The 17,969-nt window shown below is 41.3% G+C and overlaps 1 protein-coding gene across 1 annotated transcript; it reads left to right on the top strand.

Annotated features, from left to right (window-relative positions):
- The first annotated feature begins 220 nt into the window (after window positions 1–220).
- On the top strand, window positions 221–17,349 carry SGPP1 (sphingosine-1-phosphate phosphatase 1). The gene is made up of 3 exons (XM_027638080.1): window positions 221–1,048; window positions 11,629–11,718; window positions 13,937–17,349. Exons 1-3 carry the CDS (start codon window positions 443–445, stop codon window positions 14,486–14,488), a joined length of 1,248 nt encoding a protein of 415 aa, XP_027493881.1. The 5' UTR covers window positions 221–442; the 3' UTR covers window positions 14,489–17,349.
- Window positions 17,350–17,969: the final 620 nt, after the last annotated feature.

Genomic DNA, 17,969 nt, shown 5'->3' with positions numbered 1-17,969 from the left:
CCCCGACTCCTGCCCCTCACGCTCGAGGCCGCCTCGCGCCGCCCGCCGCCTCGCGTAGCGCCGGGTCCCGATTGGCTGCGCCGTCCGTGGGGGCGGGACCGCGGGGGGGTCGCGGCCAATCCGCGAGCGGCGGGGACGTCCCGGGCGGGGGGTCCCGGCCGCGCTGAGGGGGGGAGCTGCGCGCAGGCGCGGTGGGGCGGGGCCGGCGCGGGCGTGAGGGAGGGAACGAGAGCGGGGCCGGAGCGGCGGAGGAGCCGCGCTGAGGCGAGGGGCAGCCCCGCCGCGTCCGTCGCTCCCCGCCGCCTCGCCCTCCAGCGCGTTTCTCGTCAGGGAACAGCTCTGCTCCCCCGCGGAGCCCCCGTCCGCTCCCGCCGCCCATCAGGAGAAGTCCCGTCCCCCCCCCCCCGCCGCCCTAAGCGCGCCGCCGGTCCCGCCCCTCGCTATGTCCGTGGGCCGGCGCCTGGCCCGCCTGGCCGCCCACCTGCAGGACCCGCGCAAAGTGGCCGCGTTCCAGCGGCTCTGCGGCGTGGAGGGGCCCTCGGGCTGGGCCGGCGCAGGGCAGCGGGGGCCGGTGGCGAACGGCGGCCCCGCGGGCGGGCAGGCGCATCCCACCGGGAACACCGCCGGGAACGGCGCCGTGCCCGGCGCGGCGGGACCCCCGCGGCCCTGGAGTAGGAGGCCGCGCCGCAACTCGCTGACGGAGGAGGAGGACGGCAGCCAGGAGTTCGCCACCCGCAGCCGCTTCCTCTACTATCTTTTCAGCCTGGGCACGGAACTGGGCAACGAGCTCTTCTACATCCTCTTCTTCCCCTTCTGCATCTGGAACCTGGACGCCTGGCTGGGCCGGAGGCTCATCATCATCTGGGTGTGGGTGATGTACCTGGGGCAGTGCACCAAGGATGTGATCCGCTGGCCGCGTCCCGCCTCGCCGCCCGTGGTGAAGCTGGAGGTGTTCTACAACTCGGAGTACAGCATGCCCTCCACCCACGCCATGTCGGGCACCGCCATCCCCCTGGCGCTGCTGCTGCTCAGCTACGGCCGCTGGCAGGTAAAGCTCGCACCTCCGCGTCCTCAGCCGGGCGCTCTCCGGCCCCGGGGTGTGAGGATGCGACAGTCCTGATTGATTTTTGGGAGGAGAGGTGGCTGAGTTTGTTCGGGAAAAAATGTGAAATTTGTGCCTTTCCCCCTCCCCCCTTTATTTATATTTTTTTTCCTGCGATCTAAGCGAGTGCTCAGGTAACAAGAACTGTTCTAGTAATTCTGTCCTGTTGAATGGAAGTCCTGCTGGCTTTGTGGATTAGCTCAGCAGGCACGAAAAGTCTGCGGTAATAATCTGCATTTTGTTCTTGTGAGGGTTTTTTCCAACTTGTCCCTTCTTCTTGCGAAGTTCGGATAGGCATCTGATATTTTTACAGGCATTTGGTTTTACTGAGTGAGAATTTGGTGGAGAGCCATCAAGTAAAGCACTTTTTGCTGATCGTTCTCTACCACGAGTCACTTTGTAGCCTCAGTCAGTCTGTAGCTTTAGCTTTCCTTTAACGATTTTGGTTTCATTAACGACAAACTGTAAATGATTATTTCTGGGTTTTGTACTTTCGGGCGACCTTACAACTATCAGTGTGCTCTTAATTAGCAGGAATTGATAATCTCTGATCTTTTCAGCACCTTCATTCAGCAGAATCTCTAAGATCTGCCTGTGGCACTTTGGGTCAATAGATGAAGTTAAAATAACAGTGTTGATCATCTGGTTTACGCAAGCAGTGGCATGTGCTTCGGCACTTGCTGTTAGAAGTACGGCAACAGCAGCGACTCCAAGGGAAGGACATCACGTATCCAGCTTTAAATCACTGCACCAGTGTCAGTAGTAACTGAGGGATAAGGCTTTCCCAGGCATCAAATGTCCAGTGTAGAGTTTTGAGGACTGTGTGTGTAATGTTGAAGAAGTTATGCAATAATTCGACTCTTAAATTCTTAATGGTTGCAAATCCTTATTATAATACCTGCCTGGTTTAAGTGGGATATAATCTCAACAGAGAGAACTAACGTCTCGTTCTAAGCTTTAGGCAGGGGCTGAACTCTTGTCTTCCCAGTCACTGATAACAATCACCAGTTGTCGGCTGCCACAGGCTGACACTCTGTGGCTCTATCTCAGTGTCTAGAATGAGTGGCTGAAAGGAAAGAGATAGTTGAAGGTTAGAGATTGTATTTGGCCTCTCTTTAACCAAAGCTTATGTATCTATTTTCTGCAACGTGCCCAAAAGAATGCCCTAAAATGTGCCCAAAAGAAAACTATTAGGGATTCATATTCTTTGCTAGGAAAATGTGAAGTATCACTCTGCTAGAGTTGTGCAGGGATAGTCATATATAATATATATAATATATAAGTAATAATGTCATGGTTTATGGATGTTGAAATAAATGATTTTCGCTGAGATTCTTAATCTCAAAGTTGTTTTGATCATGTTTCGTCATGATCAATGTTCGATCATTTGAATATTTGATTATCACTTGTTGGGTGTGTAGGGCTGATGTCAGTTGGAGGAGCGAACTGGATTTCTCTTTCTTTGCATGTGGGGAAACCTCATTTAGCAGCAGCAGTCGATCAGCTTTGCAGAGACTGATGTCATGTGTGCAGAGGAGAGCCCGCCTCGATTGCTTTTACAGAACCAGCACAGTGACAGTGTGGGAAATGTGTTTTTGCCAAAGAACCAAGTTCGATCTTTGGTTTGCCAGCCCTGTGACTGCAGTCTGTGAAACACTGTGCTAATTGACTAAACATATGTATAATGAATGCATATTAAGAAATCATAAACATTCAGCCTTGTTACTTGTCCAGAAGTGTGCTTAGGAAATGAGGAAGCAAAGTGTTTGAGTCTTACTTTTGATTCCTTTTCCTGTGAAATGGGTGTGAATAACAGACCTTGAAGCTTCTACCATTTCAAAATATTCATGTAGAAAAAATCTCTTCTGATTTTTAAATTATCTCCAAATATTAATCAGGAGTTAACCTTTGGCATGTCAAGAATCTCTTGATTCACCTCTAGAGTTAAGCTTTCATCTGATGCTTCTTCTGTTCTCCATATTTTACTGGTGTTGAAAGGGGGTAGAATCTATGTGACGTGTTTTTGTCATGCTTTTCTGGAAATAGATGGTGTCAAAAAAGACTGACCTTAGAACTTCTTGGAAAGCTATCAATTATAAATGATTTTTATTGAATTATAAAAATTTAGCAGTAGGTACAGATGGTTAGATTTAAACTTTTTGGCAAATGTTGGGGTACAGTCTTTCTGTATATATTCAGTGTGAAGAAGCATTACACATACCCTGATGGTGACCAGTCCACATCCTGGGACTGTTGGTTCAGAAAATCACAGTGGAGTGAGGCTGAGTGTGAATTGAAGCAGATACAAGTGTGACTTTCTGCAGGGACTTTATTCTGCAATAGAGGTGACTTTGAGTTTGTCACTTTGAAGTTTATACTAAACCAAAGAAAGCTGCTCGTGCTCTAAAAGATGTTATTCCAGTGAGAGGGGAATCTCTTTCCTGTATGGCTTATTTGGAGTTTGCTTTCAGTGAGCTATGACTTCCTACTATTGTGTGATAATTCTTTTCTATCAAAGACAATCTATTGGAGTCTTTTCCTTGAATAACATAGAGAAGAGAGCAAATCTGCTGTTATTTTTCTACATATGGCCCAGATTGTCCATTTAAAATCATGTTTTGATTGCAGTAGGGTTTTTTAACCTGTTGAATTTGTGCTTTCCATGTTTTCAATGGCTATAAGTAATGCTGTTACAATTATTTTCCTTTCACATGGTGTTCAAAAGTACTTTTGACTATATACAGTAAGAGTGAAATAGTTGCTATAAATGCAATTGCTCAAGTAAAATATTTTCAGAGATGATGTATTTTAAAGATGGTTTGGATGTTGGGAATATTCACTTTCAGAGAGAAACAAGTTATATATTGACATAACTTTCATAATGTCTGACTGTTCTGTCCACTGTGGAATATAATTTTTCAGTTTCTCCTTCTATTATGAGAACTTACCTGAAGCTTTTGATACATAATCCCTATTTATTTATTTAATATGCTACATTTCAGGAGGGAAAACCACTTGTTTCAAAGATATTTCAGTACCCTTGAAATATAAAGCTCATGCCAAAGACTCACAAGAGTTTAGGAACGTTACAGATGCTGATTCTTTTTTTTCCTGTCTTTGATGTTCTGATGCCCTGAAAGAGGAGGACAAACACTTAAAAGGCAGTGGGATTATAATTCTTAATTAAACCTTTATCACTTTGAGGAAAACCTGCTTTCTTTGAAATACTGACAGTTTGAGCCAGGCTGGCTTATCATGTCCTGAATGGGGAGGAAGAAAGAGTGTGAACTGCTAAAATTATCTACAAAATCTCCAAAGACTCAGGCTGAGACTGCTGGAAAAAGTACTTTTTTATATTTTGTTTGATTACATTGAACCACTAATTTCTAATAGATATAAAGCCATATTTTATTAGAAATGGTGCTTGAGTTGGAATGGCACCTGAATGTACCATAACCCTGCTGGCTTATTTTGAGGAGGACAAAAAAAAATACCATCCAGAGAGGCAGAAAACACAGTTTTCTCCCATTGTTCCTCCAGGATGCAGCCTGGCTCTGGCAGTAGCTGTCTGCATTAGGAAGTGATGGGTTTGCACTCCTTCCTGAGCTCGGCATTGATGAGCTGAGTCAGGAGCTGCTGACTCTCTCTGCCGGCCGCCGAGCAAACTTCGCCCAGTTGATGTTCAGCAGGAGCCCAGAGCCTGGGTTGATGAGTAGCAGTTCCTCTGTAACTAAATTAACCAACGTTCTTAGAATGGCTTCCCCTCTGAAGCAGTTGATGGTGCTGAATATGACAGCACTGCCCTCCCCGTGTCTGCCAGTGTTTGATATGCAAAGCCTCTCATCAGTGACTGTCTTTCCACCCTGCTGGTGCTAATGGTGACCTGGATAAACACCCCTGCTAAACCCACAGCAGATGCATTTATTCTGCAATGGTTTCTCTGCTGTATTTTTCAGTTCTCAGTTAATTAGTGCTCTGTTGACTCTGTGGTACCAATTGTGTAAAACTGTCACGTGGTACCACATCAAACTCCCAGAAATCTTTTGTCTGTGCCAAGACTTTTATCAAGGCTGATGAATCTAATCAAATGAGATGGGTTTGACAGGATCTGTATTGGGATTTCTGGGAGATCTGATCACTCTCTGATTCTGATTGACCACAACTGAATATTGCCTCTAGAATTGTCTGCCCGCTCTTTCATTTCAAGAGACTAAATTCCCACAGGAATAGGGAATAATTGATTATTGGGGGTGAATGAATAGTCTAATCACAACATTGCTACAGTGAGAATTTTACAGAAAGGGGCAAATCCTAGTTTTAAGTGTCTGTCCTTGTTGAAAGGCTTTCATTATTAGTAAGATTAATGTAGTCATAAACTGCAAGCTACACACAGGAAGCCATCTCTTATGTACAAAATCTGTGTGTGAGAGCAAGTATAGACTGCAGAAGGAGACACCTCACCTCTGGGACGAGCCCAAATGGATTTTTGGCTGAAATACTAAAATGTTTGGAAGAAACTTTGGCAAAGAGATGCGTGCTTGTCTAATTGTTTTTCTTACACGTTTCTTAAACAGTCAGTGCTTCTGACATGAGAAGCACAACTGAAGGGATGATCTGAAAACACAGAATTACCCACACAATCGAGAGCAACTGAGAAAGAGAGATGGGAACTTGGAGGGTCTCAACACTGGCCTTGTCTCTTGTATTTGAAATGTGAGGTCTTTTGTGGGCCATATTAATGCCTGTGGTTGGTAAAGGAAGCTGAAAAAAGTTGTGTGGCCTGTTTGATTTAGGTATTCTTAAAAGTTTGAAGAGAGCACAGCCAGTTCTTAGAAATCTCACTGGGGAATCTGTGCCAGAGGAATACAGCAGCCTGTCCTATTAAACCCTGTTGACTGGCATTAAATATATTTTTCAGCTTTGCCTAAGCAAATCTTTAATTAAAGTAAAGGATCTTGGGGGAAAATATGTAAAAACAAATGTTGCAAGGTTGGATACAGAGTTTTTTGATGAAAAAGGATTCAAAGGAAATAGTTCTCAAGCGGTTTCTTTTTTCTTGGTGGATTGTACACATGTAAAGCACTACTTGTTCTTTCAAATGGGATGTGTTGTTTAAGCCTGAGAAAACATTTTGCAGAAAAACTATAGTTTTAGGTGTAGGGGCATAAACAGAGCAAGCCATAAGATTCTTGCTGGTTGTGTTCAGAGAGGGGTTATTTTTTTAATGACTGCAAGGAAAAGAAGTAACAGGCTAATTCCTATTGTTACTCCTTAAATTCTTTTCAGATTATATGTGGCAGAAAATTCAATATTTTAACTCCCTGCAGGACTGGCATTGAAAACCTTACCTTGGAATTTAAAGAAGAAGCTCTTGTAGTGACATATAACACTGAGGTCTTCATGCTTTTTGGTATTAAGGTTGGTCAGTGGAAGAAAGAAGGAAATTATTGATAAATGCAGCTTAACCAGTAGTGTTTACCACTTGGCCCATTTTGAAAAAAAAGTGTTTGTTTATTTTTCTTAAAATTACTGATAAGTGATCTTTCTAACAATCCTCTTCTCCCTTTTCTTCTGCTCCTTGCACAGAACCATTTTTGTGCTGTGCTTTTTGTACTCATCTGTCCAACCAGAGTTTCGGAGTCATTCCCATAAACACTGATCATGGCTTTTCATATGACTGTTGCCAGTACACAGCCAAAATACCTTATTGAAAGCCTGGTGCTGCAAGTGCTGCTTGGATTCTTTCCGTGGACTCTGGCCCAAAATAATCATCTCAAACTCAAGTTGAACTTCTGAGTTATGATATGATTAAAAAAGATCATTGAGTAATACTGTAGGACCCTGAAAATATTGGGAAATTATTTTAGAATCCTTTGTAGGTGCTGGAAACTTCTCCAGTGTAGAATGTGCTTTAAAAAAGTAAAGAAATGAGCATCTAGAGTGTCTTTTAATAGTGTTTCATTATGAAAGAAGAAATTTTCTGACCTAGGTCAAAGCTTTTGGGACAGATTGTTTCCTTACGAGCATTTTTAAACAATAGTTATGTTATTAAGACTCTTGGCAAAAAGTCAGATTAAGGGGAGGGAGGAGGATGGGGAAAGGTTTTGTGAGGAATCCAGTCAAAAGCTTGCAAGCCTGTTTTGGAGGATGTAATGGAATTTTCTATTGGATGGGAAATTTTGTTAGAAACATAGGGCATAAAATTCTCAAAGACTTCCTGGGAACAGTTTTAGTGCTGTTTTCTAAATCTGATGAGTTTAATTCAGTTTCTTTGAAACAAGATTCTGCATATGAGTTGAGGTCTGAGAAATGATGAGTAGTTTATTCAGTCAGTTTTATTCCTAGGTTTATCTTAATGTGTGAAGTGAAGAAATCATCTTTTTTTTTTTTTTTAATTTTAAATAACATGCTTGGTTTTTGGAGGTTTTTTTATTTAGACAAAAGAAGGCAGTGTGCAGTTCAAAAAATATCCCTCACACTCAGAATTGTTGAGGTGGCACGATGGCTATGGAGGCATAATGGGTTTTTGAGGATGTACTTCAGATGGTCTTAGTTGAGGACAAGGAGACAGAGTTTGAGGTGTTTGTGTCCAAACTGGGCTGTTCCTGAGTGTCTGACTGACAGCAACACTAAGTGCAGTCAAGAACAGTGATATGACAATTTTTTTATCAAAAAGAACAAGCTGAGAGAATGAAACCTGGTTTTTATGTTTACCTCTCCCAGCTGTGATCTCTGACAACCTTTCAGGCCGTCACCTGAAAGGACATGTGGTGCCAGTCTGCCTTCTGATGCCTAAATCAGTAAAACCAGCAGTGAACTGGGGAAGAGGGCAGAAGTGCAGCTGTCCTTTGTCCCTCTGTAGGTCTGATTTGACGTGCCAGGACCCGTGGGAATAAAACTGCTGGAATTCAGCAATTCATGCTTTAATATCTCTCATTTATCTAGAGCCTGTCAGTGTGTCTGCATGCAACTATACAGAGAAGATCTGAAAGTTTATAGCTCAGAGGTAATTGGTAGCTGTTAATTTTCGAATTCATGAATGCAGTATTTTCCAAAATAAGAGACCCAAGTCAACATAGCAAAATAAAAAAGTGCTTATGGCTTTCTTCCATGAACACTTGAGATAAACTTATATTAAGATTTTTGCTGTGGTCTTTTATAAAATGTGCCTATTTTAAGTAAAAAACCACAGTAAAAGCTGCTTGTTTCATTTTTTTTTCTTTGAAGATTCAGTTGTGATTAGGAGATAAGTTTTGTGAATTACAGTATTATAAAGAAAACCAAATATTAATACTCTTAAGGCACTATATTAACAGAAAATATTTCTTATTTGGGGGCATTTTGCAGGCCTAGACAGTGGGAGGTTGCAGATACACAGCCATGGAATATACCACTATATGTGCAAAGTACAGGCTGTCATTTTCTAGATGAAACAACATTTAGGAAATGCTTGCTGGTACCTCAGTATTGCATTATTTTCAGACAGCAATTTAGAAGTACATTTATGGCATCAGCTTTTTTGTAAGGATCAAGGTGATGTCCCCTGTTGGTGGTATGACTTGGCATTGCTGCTGAGCACTCTGCTGTGTGGGAGTGTTAATATTCTCCTCCAGTCACCTTGTGCACTTAGCCCTACATGTGAGGAGGGAATACGTGGTTATTTTACCACCCCAAGGCAGGGTTTAAGCAGGTGCTACCTGTCTGGTGTCCTGGGAATTCTTGAACCCAGTGGCTGCCTTTATGGGGTATAGTGAGACAGGCCAAGGAGGAGGCAGAGTGTTGTGCTTTATTTGTGATCAGGACTTAAAGGGCACCTGTAAGAAATTTGGGAGCCAACTTTTTAGGGCCCGTTGCGATAGGAGAAGGGGTGATGTTTTTAAACTAAAGGAGGATCAATTTAGTTTAGATTAAAAAAAAAAAGAACTTTTTTAGAGGGTGGTGAAATGCTGGCACAGGTTGCCCAGAGAGGTGGTGGATGCCCCATCCCTGGAAACGCTCAAGGCCAGGTTGGATGGGGCTCTGAGCAACCTGATCTGGTTGAGGATGTCCCGACCCATGGCAGGAGGGTTGGACTAGATGGTCTTTAAAGGTCCCTTCCAACCCAAACTATTCTGCTATGTTTTTCTACAGAGGAACTAAGCTGGCCCATATTTTCAGATGGTTTAAAGGGTATTTATTCAGAATTAGAATGAGATATGACAGAGACAAATACTCTTTCCAAAATATTCTTCAAAGTTGGAGTTTCTGACAGTTTCCTTCTTCCCAAACACCCCTCCCTTGAGATTTCTTAACTGAGAGTAAGCATTTCTTTTTTCATTTTCAGAATCCTTTCCCTGCTGTTTACAATGACCTGCTCAGGACTCTTAAAACAAGACTCCTCACCTAACTTTTTCCTTCATGCTCCTTGTTCTTGGGATTTTGATGTTAAAGCTGCTCTGACCTCTTCCCTCCCACAATCCCAGCTTCTCACCCACGGGATCATTAACTCCTGTAGCCCTGCTGAGCCTGGCACTGCACTGGTCTTCCTGCTAAAGCTCCAGCTTCTGTTTCTGTCAGGTATTTCAGAAACAGGACAAGTCTGTGTTTATTAAAGAAAATCCTTACCCCTGATTGGACCCTGAAAACACAGAAGATGTGTGCCAGGAAACAAGGATGGCCACGTGGCAACTCAGAGCTCCTCCTCATGGGACATAGGGTACAGCTATCCCTGCATAGACAGCATTCCTGCTTTGGGAGTCCTCTGGCAGGGAGTGGGGAGCAGCCCCATGCAGGGAGGTTGTGTGGCTTGACTGTCCTCCTGGTGCAGGCAGCATTCCTTCTCTCCTGAGGTCAGTGGCAAGGAAGGGAGAAGGATCATGAGGAAGAGCGATGGGGCCGCACTTGGAGCGTACAGGGTTGGTTTCCAACGTCGGCATCTGATAACCCTGCAATCCTGCCTGAGTGTGACCAAATTCCTGCTGGTTTGCCCGTTATTAGCACACTTCTGAAAGGCAGGAAGCTGGATTTGTTCCTTCATCATTTCAGCTAGAAATGAGTCACAAGTTTGTAATCTTGTTTAGGTCCAATTTGTTGATGAATGTAGTAAAAACAAAGGCAAATATTGCTACAGGAATTAGTTTAGCCCGGATGTAACACAACTGTGAGCTGGGCATTTAGAATTTATTTTGATGTGAAATCTTTATGTGAAATCTAAGCTTAGTGATATGCTGTCAGTTTGAGAAAATTATTTTAGGTTTGTCATGCTAACTTGGTTCTGGAGCTGAGAATTCAAACAGCACTGGAATAATGCAGAAGACTGATAATCTTCTCTCATACCTTTCACTGAAGGACTGATTTAGGAAATTGTCAGTCTGTTCAGTGGCCTTCACAGAGGACACAGGACTTTCTCCAGTAATGTTAAAGAAACTTTCTCTAATTTGTTGTGTATTCTACCCTTCAGGTTACCCATAAAAGGGACAAGGGAAAGGGCAAGAAAACTGCCTGTCATTCTTAGATTTTATTCCTAAATTTGAGTACATCTAGACTGCCTGTTTCTATTGAAAATGATTTATCATGGGAAGTGAAGCAATTTTGGAAACATGCCATTTTGTCTTGTGACTGCTTCTTTTAAAGAACTAATAATTATTTTTAATACAGAAAAAAAGGAAGCTGTATCCTGTCTAGTACAACATTTTGCAATATGTTAGTGGAGAAGGTGTAATATGTTAATATAGCATAGTTTTATCCAAAACCTAAGAAAGTTAAGGAACTAAGTTTCTACTTGTGTTGGCATGTGCTTATTAAAGCAAACTGTTTTGTTTCTTCCTGGTAAACAGTCCTTATTAATAATAAAAAAAAATCTATGAGAAGATGGAAATAATTGCAAATAATTATTTGATGTTTTTTGTTTAACAAATATGGACTGTGAGAGGAAATTTATATGGGTTTGGAGAGAACAAAAGAGATCACTGTTTTAGGAGTTTCATACTGATGCCCAGAGGTGGAGTCAGGGATTGCAGAAGCTCTAAAATAAAGGACTGAGGAAGGATTGAATTTATTTGTGATTTTATGATGAGTTCCTCCTTTTCAGGAAGAAAACGTGAAGCCACTAGGTTCTGTCTGGATAATTGCTAAGGTTACTGGTATGTGATGTAGCTGCTTCACTCAGTGTAGAACTGTTACACAGTTTATAGCACACACTTGTCTCTGCCCATGTGGCCAATTTAGGGTCTCTCAGCATGGCAAGACAACTGCTACAGAGATGGATTCATTTCTTAGTGCTTTGAAAAGGTATGACCTGAGCACTGAAATTCATATATCCTGAAAGCAAAGGAAGACCAGGGAGAATTTGAAAGCTTGACTTAACATTTTGAGTTTATGAAAAGGTGTTCTAATAGGCTTGGGGGAAAGGAAAGGGCAAGGAAAAGGGTAAGCATAAGTGGCATTCATTGGAATTATTTATAGAATTCTCATAGAGTGATTTTTTTTTTAAAATTTATTTTTTTTCCAAATTCTAATACAGTTTCTCCATTTCTGTTCCCTACCAGTATCCTTTTATGTTTGGACTGATCCTTGCACTCTGCTGGTGTTCTTTGGTTTGCTGTAGTCGAATTTATATGGGAATGCATTCAATTTTGGTAAGAAAATAATCCTGCTAAGCTTCTGTTTTAATGCTGTTCTGATTTCATAAACTGCCATCACATTGAAGGTTTTACAGTGCAATAATTGTATATAGATGTATTTTTTTGAATGTCCTACCATACAGGAACAGAATACTTACATTTCTTCAGCACAGAAGTTGATACAACAGCTAAAAGTGAATATCATGGTTAATTTATGCTTGTCTTTTATTAACTCAGTCCGCAGTTGAAACTTAACAGCTATTTAATGTCCAGAAATTGATGACTACTCTGAAGTGTAGACTAAATTTTCCTCTACAGAGTAGAAATAATTTTGCAGAATGAGAAAGTGGCTGTTAATGTTCACTTGGGTTCCATCTCAGCTGCTCAAAGCACATTCATTTCAGAGCACCACACTACCTGCTGGGGTTTCACTTCCCAGAGTTTCTAGAACCAAATAACGAAGTTGTCATCTTTGAAAAACAAACTCATTTTTTAAACAGGGTTAAAAAAAACCCCAAACTGAAACACAGATGTATGCAATGTAAAAATGGGAAAACAAGAACACTACAAAGGGGTAACTGGAATGCAAGACTGCTAATGAGGATGGTTTTTGAGGATCACGTGCTAGAAGGAGAAAAGCTAACTGACAGAAAAGAGTAAGCCTGGTAGGGAGTAGAAAAGCTGCTAGATGAACACAGTGTAAAGGGAGCATGTGAAAATAAGGCAGCTCAGAAAAACTGAATGGCATTTTTGTATCACTAATTAGGAGGCTTCCCAAATTAGAACCACTTGTGTGGAGGATGATGTGATGGACTGGTAGTTCAGCTGACACATAATGTCTTAGAACAAAGCAGTGCAACAAATAGTGACCAGACTGGGTTATTTGGCAGTTTCACACCTGAATCCTCTGCAGTGTTTGAGGGAATACAATTCACCACGTGTTGCCTGCAAGAAACATCAGCCATGGTGCCTGAGTTTGGGGGGAATAGGATGGCAAATAGAGCAGACAGTTGTGGTTGCTTCAGAACTGAGCAAGTCTGATGTTCATATCAGTCAATTGTATTAGAGCTTTTAGCAAGCATTCAATTAGTGGAAGTGAACAAAAAGGATCCATTGAAGAGGGAGCACTACAAACCCTGCTGATCCAAGTCCCACCTTATGGCTCATATGGAAGAGTTGATAAGCATGAGAATGAAGGGGATTCAATTTCTAGTTTTTGGTTTAGTGTAGTGCTTGTTCTTCATTAACAACTAAAGGTGACAAAAGGTGCAGATAATTCCACACAACTGAGTGATTAATCAACAGTAACTGAATTTTAACGCTAAATTAAAAAATAGAGTAGTCTTTTAACTAAGAAAAACCTTTTTAAAATCAGTAATAAAACTGAAAATCAAGTATGAAGCCATGGAAGTTACCTCTTCCTCTCCTTTAATAGCTGGAATCAGTTCTCTGTTCTTGCTCCACTGTTAATTTTGAAGCTGGAGTGGAAAGTTGAAGCTGCTCTAATGCCTGGCTGCAGCGGTCCTCAACTGCCAGCGTGCCTGTGTGTTGGCACCCAAGCACTGAGATCCACTGTTGAGCTGTTTCAGCAAACTTAAATTGGCAGAATGTATTTAGCTGGGCTGGATTTGTGCTGGCTGTAGGTTGGAATGCCCTGACCCTGGACAAGGACCACTGTTGCCAGCAGACAGAATCCTATAAGAACAACTAAATGGTTTGGGGTTGGAAGGGGCCTTTCAAGGCCATCTAGTCCAACCCTTCCTGCAGTGAGCAAGGCCTTCTTTAACTAGCCCAGGTTGCTTCGGGCCTTGTCCAACCTGACCTTGAATGTTTCCAGGGATGGGGCATCCACCACCTCTCTGGGCAACTTGTGCCAGTGCCTCATCACTCACATTGAAAAAATGCCTCCCTTGTATCTAGTCTCAGTCTATCCTCTTTTAATTTAAAACCGTCACCCCTTGTCCTGTCACAACAGACCTTACTAGAAAGTCTAGATCTGCAACTTTGATCATGGATCATTTGATCGTAACTTCGTTCATGATCTGGTCAGGATTCAGGTAACTTGTTAATAGGTGGTCAAATACAATTCTTTACCTTATCTTTAAAAAGAAAAAAAGGGAATCCACAAGTCACTTTTAGCATTACAGCAGTCTAGGCTTGTGTTCTTGTTAATGTGATTTAAAATATTTTTTTAACAGTTATTACACTGAAACCATGTCTTTCTCTTCAACAGGACGTTATTGCTGGGTTTCTGTATGCTATTCTTATCTTGGTTGTCTTCCATCCAGTTGTGGACCTGATTGATAACTTCAACTTGACTTACAAATATGCACCCTTAATTATCATCAGTCTCCATTTGGCCCTGGGCATCTTCTCCTTTACCCTGGACACGTGGAGCACGTCGCGAGGAGACACGGCTCAGATCCTGGGCTGTGGTGCCGGCGTGGCCTGCGGCTCTCACGTCAACCACATAATGGGCCTCCAGCTGGATCCTCCTCCCCACACCTTACCGTTGTCCCTGTCCTCCCTCACCGTGACTGTGTTTGGAAAAGCCATCCTGCGGTTGTTGATCGGGGTGATAGTTCTGCTGTTAACAAAAGTGGCCATGAAAAAAGCCACGATCCCCCTGGCCTGTAAAATATTTCGCATCCCGCACGGCGACGTACGGAAAGCACGGCAGCGCATGGAAGTTGAGCTTCCCTATCGCTATATCACCTATGGAATGGTTGGGTTCTCCCTCATGTTTATTGTTCCTTGCCTCTTCCATTTCATTGGTCTTTCCTGATGCAGTTTGAGCACGTTAAATAGGGAGAACAGAGCTAGTTGCTTTTTGGAGGTGCACTAGTTTGCTACGGGAAGGCCGGCGAGCTTGGCTTTAGCAGGGTCTTCACATTGACAGCAGTAGAAAGCAGGCAAAGCATTTAGAGGGCTTTGCACATCTCTGGGGATGCTGTAGGGCCAGCAGTCAAGTATCAGTCCAGGAGAGGTGCTGAACTCTGTAAATGCTGTGTCTAGACTTATTGCTGTAACAAAGTCTGTGTGTGTGTGTGTGATGCAGTGAATGTATCTGGGATGTCTGTCAGTCTGTACCTGTGTACACTGACACTTTAACAGGTATGTCTGACAACTAATCAGAAGGCTCCATTCATCATCTGTTTGCCATTTCATGGTAATTTACTCAAGTTGTTGGACCATAGGCTGCTAAATTTGCTTTCTTCTGTTCTTTCCTGAAGTCCTGCTTCAAGATGTTTCAGCTAATAGGTATTTCTAATGGACCAAACTTGTAATGAGGTTGAATTTTTCTAAATAAACAAGCAGAAGCCTTTTTCTTTAGCCCCCTCTACAGAGTAAAATGTCTGGATTAGCATTGGTAGATATCATTAGAGTATACATAATTCAGGTACTGTATTTTATGGTTTGATAACTGTGCCTTTCTGTTGCTAAATTAAGAAATGCCATATATACTGTGATGTAAAAATGCCTAATTTTTATTTAAAATCTTACATAATTAGGCAGATATTTTGAAATGTTAGATTGTCCGTGTTGCTGACATGGTTCAAGTTAACCAGAATATTCAGTTTTGCCTGATCAAAATTGAGTAATGAAATAGCCCAAAAATTGTGTCTGTGAGCTCAAGATGTTGTAAATGAACAATAATCCCTTTTGTAAGTATTTTTAATGTGTATTGTAAGTTACTGGAAGAGGATATATTTTTCTGGAGATTGTTTATACAGTGGACAGATATTCAAAATTAATTATTTAAACATATAAACAATAAAAACACCCCATTCTGCAAGGAAATGGGCTTCACTTATTATTCCAAACTAATCTAGAAGGACCACTGCTTTTAGGTATTTGGTTAGAAAATATAATCCTTATTCTAGAAAATATATGTATTTTTATGCATTAACATACTATATTTAAAGGTGATAGTCACTTTTACCCAGTTTAGATAGCTATAAGACAATGTAAAGATCAAATTAAATTTTTAATCATTCTGACTGACAGATGGTGAGCAGTCAAGACAGTATGGTCAATGCATGAACTGTTTGTGCATATCTAAATTTTACAGCTTTTCATGGTCCTTTTTCCAGTGATGAGTAGGATATGACCCTTCAACTGTATTTTCATGTGCCTATTTCTGTTTCATTTTGCCTTGTTCATGTGTTGCCCAATGTGTTCTTTCCGTGTCAGGAACTGTTATTCCAGGAAGCGCTGTCTCAGTGACAGACACAAATTACTTAATTTTGCATTGTATGTTTCTCTTTCAGGAAAAGCATCATTTGGTTGGGAAATACAGTGATTAGATAGAATGCAAAGCTTAAATTTTTTGTAAACGTTATTTGGAATTGGAAGGGGTTTGTTTTGTTTTTGTTTTTGTTTTTTTTTTGTATTGGAGATCATATCTCCAAACTGTTACTGTGTAGATTTACGAAATCAACTTCACTTTCTTTGAAGCAGAGGAATTTATGGTACACTGGCACCAGACCATGTGAAAAATAACTTTTCTGATGCATTTCTCCAGTGCACCCCGAATGCACCGCTATGAATGTATTCAAACTGAGGAATTCAGAGCTGAGGGGGTGTTGAACAACTTGTGTGGTTGAAAAGACCTTACCCAGTAGAAAAATGGTTCCCTTGTTTCTGTGCATATTTCTGCATTTGATTTTTTTTCTCTCTGTTTCCCTTTTACAGTTCAATGCTGAATGTGCAGTAAAGGGTAAATTGGTTTCTGAGGTTTTGAGGGTGGGATTTCCACTGGTTTGGCTTTGCACACCAAGATAGCCATTAAATAAATAGCTGGGGGAATGTACACAAAATGCCTTATGCTTAAAGCCCTGAGAAAGTGCTGTAGTTTCAATTATATTAAATTAGTCTGAGGACTGGTGAAAATAATAGGATAGCTTTCTCTAAAGTTTAGGGCATATTCTCCTTGAATATCCTAGCTTTACAGTTTATAGCAAAAAATGTTTAAATTCTAGCACAGAAAAGTGAGCAAAACTAATTTTTAAGGTACATATTGGACTTTTAGACACTTCAAGTTTACAGCATATAGAGTGTAGCTCAAGCTGTCTTTTCTAGCTGTGCTTGCTCTCTTGTAGTATTAATGGAACATGAAGTGTAGTGTGGAGGATATAGAAGGGGTGGAAAGGATCACACACAGGTAGAGCTTTCAACAGGCTAAGGAAAATTGCACTGTATCTTATTCTACTGTTACTCATGAATATATATTTTATATTTTTATACATTACACTGAGTAACTTCAAAATGTCATGTTCCATGTACCACAGTCTGGTCCCCAGGAAATGCACATCAGAGTGTTTATGCAGCACCTTCACAACTCTGTCTCTTCAGACTGCAACTACTTTACTGAAGTTTACATGAGAAAAAGTTTTACTCTTCTATTTTCATGTTTTATAAGGGGTTAGGCTCAAGAGGGCAGTTTAGCACAAATGTCATGCAATACAAATACTGTTAGAGAATAAAGAATCACAGAAATGCAAACACTTAAAAATCCCAACGTAAATGTTTGTATTGTAGTATAATTTTGTTTACTAATAAGCTGAGATTCTTTGGAATTGGGCATAACAAAGCAGCAGGTAGAACTGGAGCACTTTTTGCCCTAACCTATTCCTAGAGTTGAACGTGAAAAATGTTTCTAGTATGAGCATCAGCTGGTACCAAATGGTTAAATAAATGTTAAATAAATTTAACATAGCTTTAAAAGGTAGTTAGATGTCTTTACAGAAGGAAAATATGCTTGAAACCCTTCATGAAATAGTGCAAAAATGTATTCCATGTCACTGCTAGGGAATTCCCTCTGTCCCAGGCTGTATAGTCTTAAGGAGAGAACTTCTACTTTATAGAAACAGATAAAAATGCACATTTATTACAAAAAGCTGCGAGTTAAATTCATCTTATTTAATTACTGTATGAAATGAAACTTAATACCAACAGGCATAAATAAAGGAGCAGGATTTTTTTTGCTGACCTGGCCCTCAGTCAGCAGTGAGCATTGCATCCTGGGTGAGTTTTAGAATCTGTTATTTTGAAAAAAGCTTCATTTTTCTGAAAAAGTGATTACTTTTGCATCCTATACCACGAGCTGGGGTTGATTGAAGCATCCTTCTCCTGTGTGATCACCTGTGAAGCTGTTCAGTCTCTGCTCATGTTTGCCTTACCACTCACCTTGAAACTGTGGGGGAAAGGTGGGAGGTGGAAAAGCTACTTAAAGGTAAATTGGCAAACCAAAGGGAGTTGTGTAT

The sequence above is a fragment of the Corapipo altera genome, unplaced genomic scaffold (assembly GCF_003945725.1).
Source record: "Corapipo altera isolate COAL_440 unplaced genomic scaffold, ASM394572v1 23, whole genome shotgun sequence".
Classification (NCBI taxonomy): Eukaryota; Metazoa; Chordata; class Aves; order Passeriformes; family Pipridae; genus Corapipo; species Corapipo altera.
The sequence above is the reverse complement of the archived record's forward strand: the minus strand, read 5'-3'. Positions and strand labels throughout refer to the sequence as shown.

What these genes read in the sequence shown, in the direction of transcription:
- SGPP1 (XM_027638080.1), top strand. Translation starts at nt 443, where the DNA reads ATGTCCGTGGGCCGGCGCCTGGCCCGCCTGGCCGCCCACCTGCAGGAC. An exon ending in TCAGCTACGGCCGCTGGCAG is followed by an intron (nt 1,049 to 11,628) that starts GTAAAGCTCGCA and finishes GTTCCCTACCAG; the next exon opens with TATCCTTTTATGTTTGGACT. An exon ending in TGGGAATGCATTCAATTTTG is followed by an intron (nt 11,719 to 13,936) that starts GTAAGAAAATAA and finishes TCTCTTCAACAG; the next exon opens with GACGTTATTGCTGGGTTTCT.